Source organism: Pleurodeles waltl, chromosome 7, assembly GCF_031143425.1.
Source record: "Pleurodeles waltl isolate 20211129_DDA chromosome 7, aPleWal1.hap1.20221129, whole genome shotgun sequence".
NCBI classification, from domain to species: domain Eukaryota; kingdom Metazoa; phylum Chordata; class Amphibia; order Caudata; family Salamandridae; genus Pleurodeles; species Pleurodeles waltl.
In genome coordinates, this window is record NC_090446.1 from 109,557,381 (window position 1) to 109,577,410 (window position 20,030).

The window sequence follows — 20,030 nt, forward strand, 5'->3', positions numbered from 1 at the left end:
AGACTACTGGCCAGGGCTACTGAGGTCCTCGTGCACATTGAGAGGATAGAACGGGACACGTCTTGCTGCAGCCAGCCAATGAAGAACCAGAGAGCGGGGTGATGTGCTTACACAAGGCTAGTCTATGGGCCACGAACTTGAGTCGCTGAGTCTGGGAGATTCGCTGAGTTTGAGAGAATGAAGAGCGGTACTCCAAGGTAGACTTCAGTGCCATAATCTAGATCAGTGGTTCCCAACCTGTGGTCCAGGAACCACTGGGGGTCTGCGAATCCTCCTCAGGGGGTCAGCAACTGCTTCGAAAATTAAACAATATTAACAGATTTGGTTCCCAGCTTTCAATATTGACTCAGTGAGGGGTCCCCTGATTCCAGTAATGATTCATTGGGGGTCCCCAGGTTCCAGTAGTGATAAAGTGGGGATCCACAGAAGTCAAAAGGTTGGGAACCTCTGATCTAGATGCAACAGGAACAAGGTGATTGTGGCCAGCACTCCATGTTCAAAGATGTGCAGATTGGTGGCTTTGAGTTTGAACAGAGTAGAAGGCACCTTCCAAGACGCCACAGGGATGAGGTTGGAATGATATTAATGCCGGGGAGGTGAAGCCAGAGGTTTTACCGATTGCTTCCTCGTCTGTTAGGTCAGTGACATGACCTATGGCCGGTGGTTAGAGATGCTCTGAGTGTGATACTGCTTCCTACATCAAGTGTCTTAACTGTGTCTGAAGGGTGTGTGGTGTTCTTACCGGTGTGCTCGTTGTGTGGAAGATGTCTCTTTCGTGGTTAGTATCACTGGTGAATCCATGTTGTGCCACTGATTGCTGTAGTGTGATGTTCTGTATTATGTGTTTACTACTGTGTCATCTTTTGTGGCTAATGTTTAGTTGGTGTGGCTGGTGCTTTACGTGGAACACTGACAAGCCTAGATACATCATATCTGTGGTTTGTGTGTGTGCAGTGGTTTGTTGGCAGTGGTGCTTACAATACTTTGGAAGACTCAGGTATTGTTCATCTTGACTGTGCTGGGTGTCTCCGTGTTCTTTCTAATGTGTTCTTCTGCATGTTTATGTGTGCAATATATTGTACCAAGTGCTTCTGGACGCCCCATCATAGCCAACAGTTTAGCCCATCGAAGCTGTTTAGATGTCTATGAAGTGTTCTCCCTGGTGTGCTCTGTTAAATATTGATATGTGACATGTCTCACACAATCCCCCTGATTGTCAACTTTACGACGTATCTGAGCTGTTTTGGATATATATGGACTTTTCTGTTTAATGTGACCTTGGATGTTTTTGTGTAGCAAATATTGATGGCTACTATTCCTTGGAGCACTGTGACATCCAACTGATGCCAAAACGTAGCTGAGTTGGGTGCATTTGTGTGAAGTTCTGACTAATGTATTCTGTGTTGTGTGCGTGTGTGTTTGTGTTTGTGTGTGCGTGGGTGCATGTTTGGTGTTCAGGTGGTCGGTGCCCTGAGTAGCACAGTGATAACTGACAATGCCATCTATAACCAAAGTATAACCTTTAAAACTACATTCTATATTTTGCCACAATATGCCAGAATTGATCACAAAGCGCCTTGTTAAACATAGCACCATAATTTATTTTAGCACAACATAAAGTATAATAGCGTACCTTCAACGAGACATACAATATCATAATTTACCTCTGCAGGTCTTAATGTAAAATGTTGCCATTGCACACATGCCATTACTGCCATAGCATGCCTTAACTTATAGTAACTGTCCATGGTTTCAGCAAATGTAGTGTCAGATAGCATTTCATAACCTACTAAGCATACCTTATCATACCACAGCTACACATGTTAAACCTCACAACCTGTGTTAAGGTGTAACATATGACATCTAATCATAGCGTGATATACTATACATATGTTACTATATCATAGCACCATAACTGTACAAAACATGACATAACATTCCATGATATCCGACCAAAGTCTGCCATAACTCACCATAACATGCTTTCATCTACATGCCATTACCTATTATAGCATGTTTTTATGTAGCATAGCCAATGATAATATATCCTAGCTTAGGATACCGTATCATAACAAGCATTGGCAAAGCCAACAGGTCTCACCCATGCAAGAGCTATTGATATTGCCTATGTGTTTAGCCACGTTGTTCACCAGCGTGGCTGTGGTTCATCATGGCTAAAAGTTAGTGGCATAGAGGAGAGTGGTGTGGAGTGTCATAGAGTGAAATGGTGAAGAGGTGAGTAGAGTGTTTTAGAGAGGAGTGACTGAGAGTGTTGTGTATTGGAGTGGTATAGTGTGGAGTCACAGAGAGTGGCATACACTGGAGTGGCATAGAGTAGAATGGACTGGTGTAGAGTGCATTGGTGTAGAGTGTTGCAGAGTATATTGGTGTAGAGTGCAGTGGCATTGAGTGCAGTTGCATTGAATTCAGCGGCGTTCAATGCAGCATCATAGAGTGGTGCATAGTAGAGTGCAGAGGTGCAGAGTGGAGTGGCGCAGAGTGGTGTGGCGCAGAGTAGAGTAGTGTAGAGTGGCACAGCGTAGAGTGGATCAGAGTAGACTGGTGCAGAGTAGAGTGGCTCAGAGTAAAGCAGAGTAGCGTAGAGTACATAATGGAGTTGAGTGGCATAGAGTGCAGTAGTGTTGAGTGGTGCAGGGTAGAGTAGCATAGAGTGGTACAGAGTAGAGTATAGTGCCATAGAGTGCAGTGGCATAGAGTGGAGTAGTGCAGAGTAGAGAGGCGTAGAGATCAGTAGCAAAGAGTGCAGTGTGGCCGAGTAGAGTGTCAGAGTGCAGTGGTGTAGAGTGGAGTTGAGTGGCTAGAGAGCAGTGATGTAGATTACACTGATGCAGAGTAGAGTGATATAGTGAAGTGACATAGAGTGCAGTTATGCAGAGTGCCTTGCATAGAGTGCAGGGGTTAAGTGTAGAGTGGTGTAGAGTGCAATGATATAGAGTGGAGTGGCGCAGACTGGAATATAGTGGCATGGAGTACAGTGGGGTAGAGTAGATTGTTCCAAAGTAGAGTGAAGTGGTGTAGAGTGGTGTGGCGTAGAGTAAAGAGGTGTAGAGTGTAGTGGCATAGAGTGCAGTCATGCAGAGTAGATTAGAGTGGCATACAGTGGATTGGCGTAGAGAGCAGGGGCATAGAGTTGAGTGTTACCAAGTAAAGTGCATTGACGTAGGGTGTATTGGCATAGAGCGCAGTGGCATAGGTGTGATGTTGAAGAGTGGCTTAGAGTGGAGTTGTGCAGAGTAGATTGGTGTGGCCTAGAATGGAGTGGTGTTGAGTGCAGTGTCGAAGAGTGCAGTGGTGTAGAGTAGAGTGGCGAAGAGTGCATTGGCATAGAGTAGAGTGGTACAGGGTAGAGTAGAGATGCATAGCACAACATGGTGTAGAGTGCAGCGACATAGAGTGGGGTGGTGCAGAGTGCAGTGGCATGGAGTGGTGTAAAGTGGAGTGATGCTGAGTAGAGTGCAGTGGCGTGGAGTGGTGCAAAGTAGAGTGGAGTGGCATAGAATGGCATATTTATGGTATGGTGGTGCACTGCCATTACAAACAACACATTTTCAATTGAAATGACCATTACATTTGCACAGACAAACAGTTCTACTAAAAAAACTATCCAGTGCACAGATAAAAATGTGTAGACAATGCATCACCTAGTTTAATGATTCGTTTTGATCATATTAAACGCACTTCAGAAATAGCAAAAATGTGCTTCATTTGTGCGTTCAAAAGTATGATTTATTCTGAAATACTAACAGTTCATTCAAACGTTGTTGTATGATAGAAAAAAAACTCTTTCCTGTGCCATGTATTCTGCAAGATTGTCACATTCTCACTTTGAAGTCAAAGAAAGAAAAGTAAACAAGCACCCTTGGAAAACAGTCTCTGACATTTGACCTCGGTCTTTGAATGCAAAGCTAGTGTGACAAAATAAGAACAAGATTTAAAGGCCTGTTAACAGAAAGCACGTTTCTGAAAGGATACGGAATACATGGTTTAGGCAACGAGTGGGACAAACTGATCCTGGAGAGCCTAAAAGTGTATAAAGCCAGCAAATGGTAATCAATGAGTGGAATGTATTTCTAGGTCAATTTTCTGAAAGTCCTGAAGATGTCTTTATCAAACCATACAGCTATGCTGTCTGAAAGGCTGCAACCTAAAAAGCACTTACTTTCCATAAGATAGCATCATCTACTTACCCTACGCCATCATCATTTACTTACCCTACACCATTGTGGTAGGTTACCAAATCATGAAAGTCTTATCATGGACTGGGTCATTCTCTGATTGGCCATACTGATTTTGACCCTTTCTCCTTGAGTCGAATATTCAGCTGCTGCACAACTACGTAGTTGACGAGGATGAGAATGTAGTTTGTACTCTGGTGATTGATGAACGGCTGCTCTCCTCATGCTATCTCTATCATCCCTCAACTCGGGATCAAACACCTGTCTCCAGTTCACCACCTTTCTACCCCATACAGGGCACAGAATTCTGCATGCATTTATTGAGCCATCTTTGAACTTATTGGCTTCTCTGTGGCCTCTGAAGACTTCTGCCTCTGCTTCAAAGAAGCTGGTCTTCCTCTGCCGGATAACAAGACTATCAGCAAGTGTTGGAGACTTGACTTCCTGGGAGAAGTAGTCGCAGTATGAAATTGCTGTGGGGGTTATAGGTTTGATTGTACGCTGATCCTAGCCTGTTCCCTGATTCAGTCTCCCTCTACCTCTGCCTAGAACATATTTAACTCTACCCCATTCACTCTCCAGATCCTACTTTGGACTATGGCAAGTCATATAGTTCGCACCCTACTGGCAGGCCTCACTGAATTACGACACAACACCTTAACCACCCTGCAACAGGCACATTATAAAAAACAGAAAAATATTCATAAATTAAATAATGTTGTGTGATGTGACTGGTTTGGTAAAAGCTTTCTTTCTACCATAGTCAACTATTGGTGCCTTGACAACCCATTGAGCAATTCTAATAGACAGAGGAATGTTGAATGTGGTACGCCATAACTCCAGGAAAAGACTGTGATTCATTGTTCAACTAGGAGCAGGGATTGGCATTTGTGCCGGGGATGTAGCTGAACTGTATTAGGAAAAGGTAGGATCCTTAAGAGATTTCAGGCTGAGATAGGGGTAGATTGGAGCTGGTAAGAAAACCAGGATATTCACTTTTGAAATAGGAGCCACAAAGGAGCTCATTGGGATAAATCCAGAACCCCTGCCCTCTCCAATGCCTTGTCTTTCCCCGTCAGTGCTTTTGCTTCACAAGAAGGATCGAGAACCAGTCTAGAGAAGCTGGTCTTCATCTATCCAGAGACCTCAACCTGTGTGTAAGATCTACTTGTTGCCATTGTGCAGAACAACAGTAACAATAACATTTCCTTTGGATATAGTGTATCATATTGTCCTGAGGCCATTTCTAAGTGTTGTAACTAATCTTTTTCATAGGGTTTGTATAGATGCATTACAGGAAGCTATGGAAGATGATCTGGCCTGGCAGCAACCAAATTTAAGAAGTGCATACAAATCAAGGCTCCCAGTGAATATTTGAGACACAGCAATTAAGGATAAATGATTGAGACGCGAAGGAGGGCACCTGCCTTAGGCATCATATTTGAAAGGATCCAAGTAAATGGAAAATCTAACCACCAGTAACGACTTGTTGAAAGCCATCCAGCAGCAGTGTGTAGTCCAAGGTGTCAAACCCTGCTGAAAAGTCAAATAATATGAGCCCCATGGCACTGCTGCTGTTGGACGCCAGCCACAGGTTGGCTACCCTGTGGAATCCCGCATCTAAGAGAGTGAAAGTCAGCTATAAAAGGTGACAATGCAACCAGTTGTGAACGTATTTCCAAACAAAGAGCAGATCCAGGCTATTCTCTAAGCTCTCAACCCCAAGGCATGATGTCTTGTCATTAAAATGATATGTTCTGACGGCAGATCCAGAATGAATAGGTCTGCGATCCCACCGCTGTCTTGGCATCTTGAAGGAGTACATGCTAGGACCTCTTTTGTGGCATGAGCAGGGCGAAAGCCTGATAGGACCTGATCAAGCGCCTTGCCGGGTTCCGCTTTTTTCTCAGTCTTCTTCAAGATGTTGTCAGGTGCAGGGAGAAGTGAGACAGGTTGATAGTTTGAGAATATCTCTGGGTCTGCCATAGCTTTCTTGAAAAATAGTACACCAATCATCTGCTTGAAACATGTGGTGACGATAGCAGTCAATTTGAAAGAATTAGGCAAACTCCCAGGGCTGAAGCAATGAAGCCGGATTCCTTTTCACCTGCATGATAGGACATGAAGGCAGGACAGGAGCCTTATGTCGATGACAAAAGGGTTTGTTTATACACAAGGTTCGCATCCTCCTTTGGCTGCTTATTCTTGTTAAGCAATGCAGTAGCTGGAGGGAGGGGAGGGGGGAGCTTTTAAAGGGATGGAGCACATCCTTTCTCACAATAGACCTTGCGTTAATAAATGATCCTCATAAACTCCCGGATTAGTTGAAGAACGAAAATGCAAAGGAGTGCTATTCCGCTGAAGGCAAGTTAATTCAGAAGCTCCTGGAAGACTAAAGCTAATTGGTTGGACCCGTATTGGCTCCAGAAAGAGTGCTTTGGCTGGAAGGCTGACCCTATGACAACACTTAGTGTCGTTAGGTGGGATCCACCCAACCTTAACCTCTGCTTAGAAGAGCTTGAACTGGATGCTTTTTAATATGGAAGTGTGTGTTGGCTGATTGGAGAATCACCCTCTGTCATAGATTCTCATTGCTTCTATCCTATTTATTGGGATGAAGAGGATGGCTGGTTCCACAGCTCACTTTTTCTTCTTTGCCTCCGCTTACCTTTTATTCATAATTCATTCACCACACAGGAGACAAATATAACTGACAAATGCATTACAATGTTTTTCTGTGCTGGTGCCTATCTCCAATATGAATATTAAGACCACATCATAAGATAACCTGTTATTCTCCTGGCGTTTGTCTGGAAAGATAGATCTTAAAAGACATATCAACTATCCTATAGTTCAGTTACACTAGCCTTAGACTTCCAGAAAAGTTTCCCACACACGCTTGTAGGATAGACTCAAATGGACACAGGAAGTTTCTATCTGTGCGAACCACCACATACTATATTGGATTCTTGCACCTACTCTGTACAAAAGTACAGATACTGGTATGGCATATACCCAGCCAATACTCCAAGCAGTATCAGAGTCTTCTGGCCACTCACATGATTCGAGGCAAATTCAAGAAACACTACACTACAAAAGCAAGGTTTGTAAAGTCTTTACTTGCGTCAGTGACAATGAATTCCTAGTCTACTTCTGGGCTAGAATTTGCACATATGGATTACTAGGTAAGACACAGCATTTAGCTGCTGTATGTTCCCTCATGCTCTTAGTGAAAAGGCCTCAGTGACCCAAGTACAGACCTAGTGACTTTTAAATTAATGACCTACTTTCTCTTAATTATTTTCCCTTGAATGCTGTGGTCCCCACAAGTACAAAGCAGACCATTGTTGTACAATTTCTGAAGAAAGCTGGAGATGTTCTAAAACTTTAAAGTTGACATCTTTGAACCTGTGCTTGACAAAATCTTGGCGAAGCCTTGATTTAACAACTGGGGCAGTTATGGTAACCAGAATCAAGGCCCTCAATCAATTCCAACTAAGTTTTCATGCTATTCACCACCCAGAAAAGATCATGTACTCTCTGTGATTTCCAAAAGTTCATGGATGGCTCTAAAAACCTGTTGTCCAATGCCGTTCTGTCCACCCAAGTAAGCTGTCTATTCTAGCCTGTGGCCGCCAGGCAGGCAAACAAGGTACATCTGTGAAAAAGCATAGTGCCACATAAGGAGAACGGTCACCCTTAGGCTGAATCTGACTGAATTTGTATAGCTTTTAGCTGTTCTGCAGTCTCCATTAATGAATCTCAGTCGGCCGTGACAATTGTCATCTTCACCACATTATAGGAACTATTTCAGGACTACCAGGGCAATTAAGTGTTTAGGCTTAGATTGTGAGAATCAGAACATGGGGTTTAAGCTTATATTGGAGCCCAAAACTGAGCACCAACTTCACCCCTTTAGCTGGAGGAGGTTTAGGGTTAGTCAGAACTCATTAAACCATCCAGTAGAGATCAATAAATGAATTCCCAATCAGTGCTTAGTCCTTGAAAAAGAGCAAGTACTTTACTACTATCACACAATACAGAACTGACCTGGAGTATATCAGAGGGAAACGGTTATCACTGTATTTCTGTAAAGCTCTTAACAGCCACTGTAGAGTCAGCCTAGGCTGCTTCCATGGGACACACTCAGTGATGCCATTAGTGCAAAATGTCAAGCATAGTCTACCTGGTTCTTATCCGGGATTTTTGATAATAATACATTATCACAGTGAAAGCAGTTTGATCTGGATCATCCTTGCTAATATTTTCTTCACCGTAGCATGTTTTTCGCACTCTGTTCAGTTTCTCTCCTGGTTCTACAGTACCATTTCTATGTTTCGAGTGGTGGAGGCAGCACCTGCAATATCCCTTGATTGGCAGGGCATCACCGCTCAGAGTGGTGTGCGCCCAACATGGTCCACTATATCCTGGCCTTGGCCCAGCCAATGTGGTTGTAATCTATAACTAGTGCACCCATGCATGCTGGTTGAGGTATGCAACAGCAGCGCAAGTACTAGTTCAAGAGGAGACTGCGGAGGGGTTGCGTGGTAGCAGATCTTGCAGCTTAAGTGCTACCTCAGAACCAGTCACAAAAGTCACCACTCAGCTAAGCTAGATAGATGTCCACCACTGGTCATAGCAGTGATTACTCCGAACCTTGGGTGGGCCTCTCCAGCAGTGTAACACTTCATTTGCTATCTTTGCAGTATGGATATTAAAGCACCCTGATAGTTTGTGGTGCTTCATTTCTTCAGTTGAATCCCTGCAAAGTGGGCTTAGGTCCCACAGGTGGGGGCAAGTAGGGGCTCCGAGAGCTCACCCTCACAGAGTAGTGCAGGTCATTTACTCTTGTTGTAGCAGGAGGCTTTCATTCATCCCGACTTGGCTCTATCACAGCCCTTCTCATTTTGAGCAGCATTTGTGTCATGCGAGGACACTTCCAAAGCCCCGGTTGACCATTGAGCCATCTCTCTCCCTCAAAGATGGGCCCAGGCAGCTCCTTCAGGCAGTCTTGGTTGAAGTCAGTAGGTTGCAGATCCTAGGGAAGCTGGCAGTAAATGCCCCAACCCTGGAGCACAGAGTTTCTATGTCAGGTACAGCGGCGGTGGCTGCAAATCTCAAGGCGAGGGGCGGGGGGGAACAGAGACGGGGGAGTGAAAATAAAAAACACAATAAATAACTTTACTTTTTAATGGATGCAGCCGTCTCCTGTCGCCTTGTGCTCCTCTACCCTCGATGTGGTGTCCCAACATTCACTGGGACACCAGCACAGGCTCCCCAGCAATCCTGGCGCTGCTTTCATGCTAACGCTAGGATGAAAGCAGCATCAGGATTGGTCTGAGCAGCTTGGACTGCTGCTCAGACACAACCCTGGGGCCTGTACAGCTTCTCCAACCCTGCTGTTCAACACAGCCAGGCTGGAGAAACTTAAGAGTGCATTTGTGTTTGGCCAGCCTGAGACTGCCAGACAAACACACATGCGCACTTAGGTGCACTCTCTCCTCCTCCCATCTCGTGTGGCCCATCCCTCCCTTCACATGCTGCTGGCTTAGCCAGCAGCAGAAAAATAAAACTATAGTGAACTATCGCTTTTATTTTTCTGCTGCCGGCTCAGCTAGGGGGGCGACGCTCCTTCGCCATTCCAAAGGAGCCGTCCCTGGTCATGTATGGTATGAAGATTCCAGATTTAATTAAGGAAATCTTGGAACTCAGGATAAACGTTTCTGTCACATCTTCACACCAAAGCAGACAGTAGATGTCTATTGCAACAGTCAGCTCTGAAGCCAGTTCTCTGTAGTTCCTTCTCGTTTGCTTAGCCCACTCACTGGGCCATCCATGATACTTGTTGTCAGGTACAAGAAGGGAGGTGGGGTGGAGATGGAAGTCTCCTGCAGGAGACACCCAAACTAAGTGTACCAAAGATGAAGGCTGCCCCACTTAACTGCTTGTTGCCCCGAGAACGATAGTACTTCCAATGATCAGTGCTGTTTTGGGACCACCCTCAACCCTAGGAGCCACTGTCAACTAGCTAACAATATTTATACCAGAGTGGCTACACCCACTTGTGTTTTGCATACTCCATGCCCACCCTCCACACACACAAAAGGTATATACACAGCACGTGATGAAACACCAAATTACCTGGATGCAGTGAACTGTAGCTCAATTTAAAAGGTGGGAGGGACCTGTAAGCGACTGTCTTGCCATAGACAGGTAGAACTACCTTGCCTTGCCACTTCAATCATTTCGCTGCCACCACTTTAAGTCCTCCACAGCCTTGTGAACTGGTGGCAGTCACAATCAGTAGGGAGGGTGTACATAGTGTGCCCATTCAGACCATAGAGCCCTGCTCTGAGCCTCCTCTGTGCCACAGTAAGCCTGCAGTGCACAGTTGTGATTGTTGTGTGTGCTGAGGCGAGTGTCAACAATCTACAGAACTTGCTATGATGAACTTGTGCCCTCCACAGCCATGCAGAGGACCTTTTCCAATCCCAACGCACATTACTTTACTTATTTTTGCCTGTCTTCCCTCTGTACTTGGAGTATTGACCCAAAACAAAAAGGAGAGGAGTATTGATGGATTAGGGGTGTTGGAGCCATTAGTTTCTTTGTGTGCAAGAGTAGCTAAGCCCCATGTGATAGAATTTGTGGCCAAGCATTTTAAGAGGCTAAGACAAGTGATACACTTGCTGAAAGAAGATGCAACCTATTTCATATATATATATATATAATAATTTTACTTTTTTTTTAATCACCTGCATGTAATACCTGGATTCACATTGCGATTTTCGCTTCCCTGAGGGGCAACAGAGTCTGTTTACAGATGGGTGCCATTAGGGATGCAAATAACTCAGGTGCAAGTGACATTGATGCAAGACTGAGTTTGGTAATTGAACCTAATTTATACCCCATAGGTATATGAATGGGGAATCTCATTCACAGTAAATGTGCCTGTTTTTACCCACTCTATTATTTGGCCTTTCTGCAGAGCACAATCTGCCATTATTCTGTCATTTCAGAACGTTCAATAGTCCAATGATGATTTTCCAAATGGTTTAGGGCAATTGTTCTTAAACATTTGTCTTCTGTGGCCCCAACTGAACCATAAATAGAAGCCAAGGACCCCTAAGCCATTACTATGATTTGAACCTCAACGATGATACACAAAAACTACACAAGCAAGTCGCCACTACATGAACTCAGCACATCTACTTTGCTGGGCAACTGCATGTTTAAATATGGGACTGACTGCACACTAGTATAAGAGCAGGTAGTTCTTACAAAATCAATAGGTAATCTTGTGAAATCATAGCTCTCAGGAGAAGTGGAGGGGAAGAAAAAGCAACTGGATTGAGATTGGTCTTGGAAAGACACGGCTGGTAAGGCCAAACCTGGAGACGATGCAGGATCTGTGTATCAAAAGGTGACACAGACATTGATTGCGTAAAAGCTACAATTCCAGAACTTAGAACACTGATTTTCCTGCAGATGCGTGTGAATATCCTGAAAATCATAAACAGTTTAAAAAAATGTTTATTCAGAAGTTGATAGCTAATTCAAATCAAAGCGTTGTTTCAGTGTGAACCGAGACTGTGCGCTTTCACGCATACACTGTCCTGAGCTAGCAACCAACTTCTGACTTAAAAACAATTAACATGGTTATGACAGTAGACAACTAAGTTGCGGCTCGAGGGGGGAGGGGTGATGGCGCGTTTTGTGGGAGGAGGAAACGGAAAAAAAAAAAGTACCTTCCTCGCAGTCCCTGCCTCACCGCTCCTCGGTCCTCACTGCTGCAGGCAGAGGCTCCTACCCTGCCCTGCAGCCAATCGTAACGCTGCTTTCATGCTGCTGGCAGCCAGGGTTGTCAGACGGCCGGCCAAACATACATGCACACTGATGGGAATGCTGTGCACTCCCCCTCTGTCCCTGTAATGCCCCATGGCACCGTCCCTTTTACAATAAAACGATAATAAACATAGTTTATCATCATTTTATTGTAAATGTTTTGCAACTGCTGTTGCTGGCAGGTGGGCGACGCTCTTCCGCCATAGCAGGGGATCCACCACTGAGTTACTTGATTAAATATTATCGGAGGAGGAACAACCTTTACACAGTTATTAAGCTCAAAATGCTTATTATTGAGGGGAAACAATTATTAGAAGTCATAATGGGCTCCAGACCACCTGAATAAGTGGTGCTTACCTCCAGGGGTCCTTGGACCACAAGTTAAGAACCGCTGGCTTAGACGTTTACATCTCAGAACGGAGTCTGATGAGGTTGGTGGACATAAACTCTCAGTAAAGTTGAAGTAGTGTGTCTTTTTTAATTTAGTGTGTCAGAATTAGAGAGTTTTGGGCTTGAAGGAGGAGCCCGGAAGGCCACAATAAGGTCTATTACATATTTTCTTGATTGGTATTTTCGCCCATTGCGAAGTGGACAGATATTTGTTAGCCAGCTTAGAAAAGTGAATTTGGGAGCTCTTGTAACAAGGTTCAGGTAGTTGCACATTTGAGCGGTGTTGAATGTAAGTGTTTTTATCGTTATGCATTCTGCTGTAGGAGTGTGTGATGAGTATTAATGTGTATGCACATGCACAGGTGTGTACAAGCACTCACCATAAATTGTAACATAATGGTTTACAGCACCGCAGATTAGGAGAGAGCACAATTTACATACATCTCCTAACTGGTGCTGAGATAAGCCTTGTTGCAAATCAGTGCTTAATTTGAGCCAGTGGTTGCTGGTGTAGGCCACCAGCACTCCTTTTTGGGGGGCTGGCACTTATTTTAAATCATCCTACATTTCCCATGAGCACAAGGGGGAAAACACACCAATAGGAAAGAAGTGGGAAGAAAAACACATAAAAAGTCTCAAAAGGAGAAAGCAGGAGTCTGCATGATTGAGATAAAGGGGAAGTTGGTGTTTGGTGAACAGAAGAGGCATCAGGTGGATTTAGGACTGTGCACTGGGGCGGACCAGAGGTTTGGGCATGGCACTCATTCTTTTACAAATTAAGAACTGGTTCAAATTGAATGTGTGCATTGTTTGTACACTAACACAGAGGACAGTTTTGAACATATTGATCTTTTGTATGCAGTTGATGATCTGAAAAACAGCGCAAATGAAAGGAGAAAACAAAGCAACACCCAAGGGAATGTGACAGAGCCCACTGTTGGATCTGGGCTGACTCCAGAGGAGCAGCCCCTGCAGACCGAAGCCACGTCTCCGGCCTTGAGAGGAGACAACCTACAGCCCGGTACGTGGTTGACTAGTTGTAGGGTGGGGTTGTGGGTTAATTTGAGAGTGCTGGTTGTTGTATGGTTGATGGTTGCAATATGAAGCAATGGAATAAACCACATGTGGAATTCTTCCAGCAGATAGAACTTACTATTCAGACTTTCATCCTGCCTTGTCAATCACCTAAAGTGCTTCTTTTATTGGTTGTGGGTCTTTGCTTCACTTACCATAATGCATCTTACACTCGGGTTAGTCAATTCTTCATATTGTGAACTTTGAATTGATAATTTGACCGTCCTTCAGAGGAACAGAAGTGTTATTAAAATAATGAAAGTTATTTCTTGGGAACACAACAAAGAAAGAGATAATTCCGCTAGACCACCTCAATATTCACTACTGACTGGATGGTACTATTCCTGGTCCTAGAGATACTTTGATATAAAAATAGATTTAGCACAATGACATTTAAAAACATTTATGGAGAACCAAAATTGTATTTGATCTTTTTTGTAGTTAGAAGGCACAATTCTCATGTGAAATATGGGTATTACACACTTTTTGATTTTGCAGAAGTTTACATGACAAGGGTATGCAAAATAGACCTTCACATATGCAAGGCATTTATTTGAGATACCAGCTCAATGTATTATCAATACAAATTTGAAAGCCACTCACTGAACATTGTCAGCAGAGCACATGTAGCTGTAGCACATCCAGTTTCAGAGTTTGCATGCGTTATTTTCAAACTGAAATGTACAATACCAACAATTTGGATTTATGTTATCGACCCCAGAATTTCAATGAGACACAATATTGAGGACATCATATTGAAAAAAAAATATTGACATGTAAGTAAGTCTAGATTTTCTACACCTAACTCCACATATATGTACGTCCCTGGTAGATTTATCTTCAAGGTATGTAGAGATGGGGTTAAGAATAGTAAATCTATGCTTCCCTATATGCACTTAGCTTTCAATATGTTGTCCCTTGATACTCTGTCCTTGATACTCTTGTACCCCAATATTCTGGGGTTGGGTGGGTTGATATTCAGAGGTACAATCTTCCTCTTGCACAATATATATTTCTCACAGCCCTATACTCCTGGCATGGCAGGGAATGAGTGAAATCTACAATGTTACAGGTCCTAGAATACCTTGTGCAGCCGCTCAACTCTTACACAAGTCAGGTGACTTTATTTCCGAAGTGGTTCTGGGTTGCAAGATTCTTGTGACCTCTTTGTAGCTCAGTTCTTGATGTGAGTAGGCTTCAGTCAGCTCATCCTCATATCCTCATCAGGAGTCAGCAGTTGTCCATGCACTGGTCAGTGCTAATCCCTCTTCATCCACAACAGAACACAATACCATGTGTTCTTCTAGACTCCAAGGCCTATACTCACCCTTGGAGAAAGCAGTGACTTCCGATTACTTCAGTTAGTGGTCGGATGCTATAAACGTCATTTAGGGGTCACCAGGGGTCGCAAACACGCCCCTAACTTGTCTCTTGCAACCCCTTGCCACTACCTTTGTGATCCCTGGCACCAGAGGTAGCACAATCAGTGCCAGGCACACAAGGCCAGCCCCACTTTCCTTGTTTTTTGTAAATTCTTTATCACACTGAGAGTGAGTAATATTTTATTATTCACAATTAGTGTGATAAAGAATAAATTACAATTTGCTGGAATATGACCCTCCCTGGCAGCTGAAGTAAGTAAAAAAGGATTTTAAATGTATGTTGTATGCGCGCTTGCTGATGAGAGTGCGCTTACGTGAGAATGGGTGTGTTTATGTGTAATTGTGTGTGTATGTGTAAGTTTGTGTGTGTGAGTGAAAGTAAAGGTCAAATGGCATGTGAGGTCACCTCCACTACCTATTTTGGCGAATTGACATTCATGTTAGATGCCACTCTGTGCTGTTACACTAGATAACTAAATAAATGGAATCTGATAGCTGAAGGTGTCAGTAGTTATCTGTAATGGGGTGGTTTGGAGCGGACCCTAGGACAAAGAGTACCAGTGTCCCGGCTTAAAATAAATGCTATGCCTAGTGCATATCCTGACACTCATCAAGAATCAAGAGGTCTCTTATCTGTTGTTGATGCTATACTCAATCTCCTAGAGAAGAGGCAATTTTGATCAGATTGTATAAACATCCCCATTTGGTAGTCCTGGGGAAGGAATTTCGTCTGCAGCCAGAAGCATTCACATAAAGTCAGGAAGTTGTAAGCATAAAAATTGGATAGGATGATTTCTTCATTTTCATGAAAACATTTTGCTGTACTCTTCACAAAGTTACATGCTTACATCACAGGCAATGTTACCAAAGAAGCAGCTACTTTAAGAGGACGTGTAGATTTTAGAAGGATCCCAAATTTATTGCTTCTCTGTTTAATACTTGAAGTCTTGATTCCTAAAGTGCCTCGTTGTGGAACATGCATATAATAAATATAAATATGCAATATCATTCTGCAGGAATGTTTTGGGAAGAGCTACTTCCAAGACGAAGACTCGTTTTAGAATATGAGTAGCATATGCCAAATAAATGAGGAATCTATTTACAAGTACGCATGTGAGGTCTTGTTTCCAGCAGAGCGCAACACTTTTATTTAGTCTTTTTTAGTTGTGGAAGTAAAAATAACATCCCCATCCCACCATGCAACAGCCAATTATTAATTTCTGGTAACATTATAAAAAGGAGTTACTGCATCTGTACATTTTTCTTTAGCCTTTCACATCCCTTATATATTATTATGCATTAAAATCAAAATAGCCTTACCTTATTGTGATGGAATGTGCTATGTTGTTTACCTTTTTTCACATCACATCACATAATTTGCCTTTTGATGTTGCTTGATTTACTTTTGTAAGTGCATAGTTAAGTCCACAAGCTTCATAATGTCCTGAGGTCCTGGTTTTAGTTAAATTATTAAAAGAGACATTTGGACGGTGCTCCTTATCAAACAACACCTTATGATGAAATAGTCTATACCGCCCCTCATCTTGGGCTCTGAATCTGTACCCCGCTCCATTGGGCCACATCTCAGCACAACCAATTCAAAAGGGATAGCTTGCCCATCACCTAGTCATTGCTCATCCATGAAACTGCGTTCCCATGCTCCAAGCATATATTGTAGGTGTAGGCCTCAGTTTCTTTTGGATAATTTTGTACAGTTAAGGATGTTTTCATATCCCAGTTTGTCTTAGGAAAATCTGCTGTCAACCACCCCGTTCTAACACTGTCTCACAAGAAGGGTTTATTTGTTGTCAGGTCCCCACATCCATATAATGTGCCATGGAGAGAATGTATAAAGATTCACTAATGAGATTGGTGGTCTAGTCATAATGATCATCAACTACCAAGTCAGTATGATTGTCTGTCCCCTTCCATCACCCTTCAGGTCCTAACAACTACCAAGTGATGATTAGGGTGTGAAAGAGCAACTCAGCACATCTAATGCATTTCCCTTCAATCTTCCAGATACAGCACAGGAGAAAGAGGTTAAGAAAGAGAAAGCTAAAAGGAAAGAAAAGGAGGAGAGGAAAGGGAAGAACACTGGCACCTCCAAGGAAGGTAGGAAGAATAAGGTGAACAAGACCACCTCAACGATGAGTGAAGCAGAGGAGAAGTCCACTCCGAGACCAACAAGGCCTTCACTGACGATGACACCGAAAGCAAGACCCAACCCTACACCGAAGCTGAAATCAGAAAGGCCTGTACCAACCCCAAAACCAAGAAAACACACCCCTACTGTACCCGACCAAGAAGACCAAGGCAGTGAGAAGGAGCCTCAAGGAGAGTCCAGGAAGGGTGAGGGGCATCTGAGTGCTATTGGTAACTCCACTAAAAAGTGTCTTGAGGGAGAAAGGAAGGATGTGAGGTCTTAGCATGAGGTTCACACTGGTGGGTCCAGCTCCTGAAGGCAAGATGCTAATCTCTGGGCAAATAGATATCTAGAGCAAGATATGAGCATCTTAGCAGTCGGTGAAGGTAAGAGTTGGAGTTGCTCTCATCCATAGGTTAGTGAGACCAAATCTGCTGTCACAGTTTTAGTATTTGGACATCTCTCTTTGTGTTCCAGTACTTTTCTATAAATAACTTTAGGTCCCAATTTTGTAAGAGGGTCGTAAGGATGCAGACTATCCTCCTGCTTTACTTTCCACCGACCATCTGACCAGCGTGGCAGCGATGTTTTTAAAAATAAAGCAAATCTGCTGTCTCATCTCACTTTCGAGGGGCTTTCTTACAGAGCTCAGTGCAGCTTTCATCAATGCCTAGTTTCAGAGCCGTGCTCCATCACTCCAGTAGCGTCTGTGCTGGATACTGAAATCACGCATGTCATATACGTTTCACAATTGTAGTGTGTCCGTGTACACCAGGTTAGAGTATCCAACTATGAAGGTGAGGATTGGTCAGATCTTACAGACAATAATAAAAACCCAATATTCTATGCATAAAGTTAATTGTGAAGTTATTTTTGCTGTATAATAAATGATGAAAAGCCTGTACACATGTTTTAGGTCTTGCCTACAGACAGATGTCTGTTGTTAATAAAAACATATCGTGGGCAGTACCAATACTTACAGTGGGCTTTCGGTCGGCCCATTGCTTATCAACTGTTAGATGTTTTTGTCAATCTCTTTTGTTTGCTTTTATTCTCTGGCTTTCTTTCCTCGTTTTTGTGTTTGTCCACCCCCTAAAAACTAGCACCTATACCATTTTTTTAATTGGATGACTTGTACTCATCAACTGTTTACACTCAGGGAACTACTTTTTTCAGCCCTCCACTTGAGTGCATGTGTTGTATTGCTCTCTTTCTTATGCCGGTTTTTGTCTTTTTCACACCCTCCACCCAGCTCTTTGATTGTACCACCCCGGCACCCAACGATGCTTATGTTGTTCTTATTTTTTTCCCTTATGTTTTTTTTTTTTGAGTTCCTGACATCTGTAATTTACTGCCAGTTTTCTTCTTTCTTAGTGGTCGTGATGATGATGATAATAATAATAGTAAAAATATAAATAACAATAATAATTACTGTTATTATTATAATTGTTATTATTAATATTATTGTTATTATTGCTACTATTATTATTATTATAAAGTTTTGCTTTGGGACTTTTTATATTTTTGAACTGTACTGCTCCATTGATTAATGCTAGAGGCATTATCATACTTGGGCTGCTATTGTCATAACGCACACGTAGACATGTTTGATGATATGTGCATGTAAACACCTTTTCACTCATTTATTTCATTCAATGATTTTCAACAAAGGTGAAACCTATTGACTTTACTAATGCTTGTTGACGTCGGTGTAGTTCTTTACTGGCAGCATCCGTTTTCACCATCCATCTTCTGTACCCACTATCGTTTCTAAATTACAGACGCCTGTGTTTGTGATATGTGGGCATGTTTTAGTTATGAAAACCTTGCCACCTTCCTGTAAACTCTACCTCGCGTTCCTGTTTTTACCAGTTCGCTCTTGAAAGCGCGCGCGGACGGGTCCCCCCCACGCTCACTGCTGTCTCAGCAGAAGGGGGATGTGTAGGGAATCAGAGGTGATGCCAGGCCAAGAGCTCTGGCCCTGATCCCACCCGTCGAGCCAAGCTGTTTAGTGCCCCTGGGCTGCCAGTCGAAAGCACGCGCTGGGCTGAGGTGAGCCCTGACACGACGGGCCCCAGGAATTAACAACTTGGATGGCTGCACAAAGGAACAATCAACAAAAGTTCTATTTTATTTTGAGCCAAACCTCCTCGTTCCCACATAGGCAGCGCTACTGCCACACACCCTTAGGGATAGAGGTAGGGAAGTGTTGGAATTGGCCCACAACGACAGGTTCTCCCGGTGCTTGAAATGGAAAAACAGAAGTGCAGGTACTCTGTACCTTCTTGTTTCTGAGAAGTGCCAGTATTCAGGTTTCCCTGAGAAGTGCAGGTACTCTCCCATTCAAAGTAAAAAAAGGGCTGGGACTCAGTACCGGACAGTACCGGCCCATTTGAAGCGCTGGGTTCTCCATTCGTTCCTACCTCTTTTAATAATGGTTGATTCCATCTTCAGCAGAGTCACTGCCCCTCGCGCGTGTCCAGTCATCTCAGCCTCCAGAGGAGTTTTTACCTGTGCAGGTGGTGGACTCGCCAGCTCGGTGAAGCCCCCCGAGGGCCATATTTATCAAAGGAGTAGCATTGCTCTTGCATGCTGTGTTACTCTGCCCTGGGAAGGAATTCCGTGGGTGCAGCATGGGTGTTCCCACACATCTATCCACGGGTTTTGGCACATTCCATGATTTACCATTACGTATAGACCTGGGAATGCATCAAAATCCCACGCCTCCCAAATGAGGTGTATTGAGGAGAAAGTTACTGCCTCTTTCCAAGTGTGCTGCACACAAACACGGAGGAATATGCCTCAGGGGATTGCTTTTGTGGAGGAAGGTGTCCCATCCTGAACTAAAACAATCCTGTTTACAACGCAGACACTCTTGCACCAGGGAGCAGGGGTGCCTGAGTTGGTGTGAGGCAACTTTGTGCACCAGCACTGGGAAAGCCAGGAATGTTAAGTATGACACATTCCTCCACTCTCCCCATCACACAGTGCAGCACA

At 43.5% G+C, this 20,030-nt stretch overlaps 1 protein-coding gene across 1 annotated transcript in view; it reads left to right on the forward strand.

Annotated features, from left to right (window-relative positions):
• COL20A1 (collagen type XX alpha 1 chain) overlaps positions 1-20,030 on the forward strand; it is a 371,828-nt gene that overhangs the window by 86,215 nt on the left and 265,583 nt on the right. The window contains exons 5-6 of the mRNA XM_069243200.1: positions 13,294-13,452; positions 16,910-17,239. Of these exons, the coding sequence (XP_069099301.1) occupies positions 13,294-13,452; positions 16,910-17,239 (489 nt within the window). The remainder of the gene's footprint in view (positions 1-13,293; positions 13,453-16,909; positions 17,240-20,030) is intronic.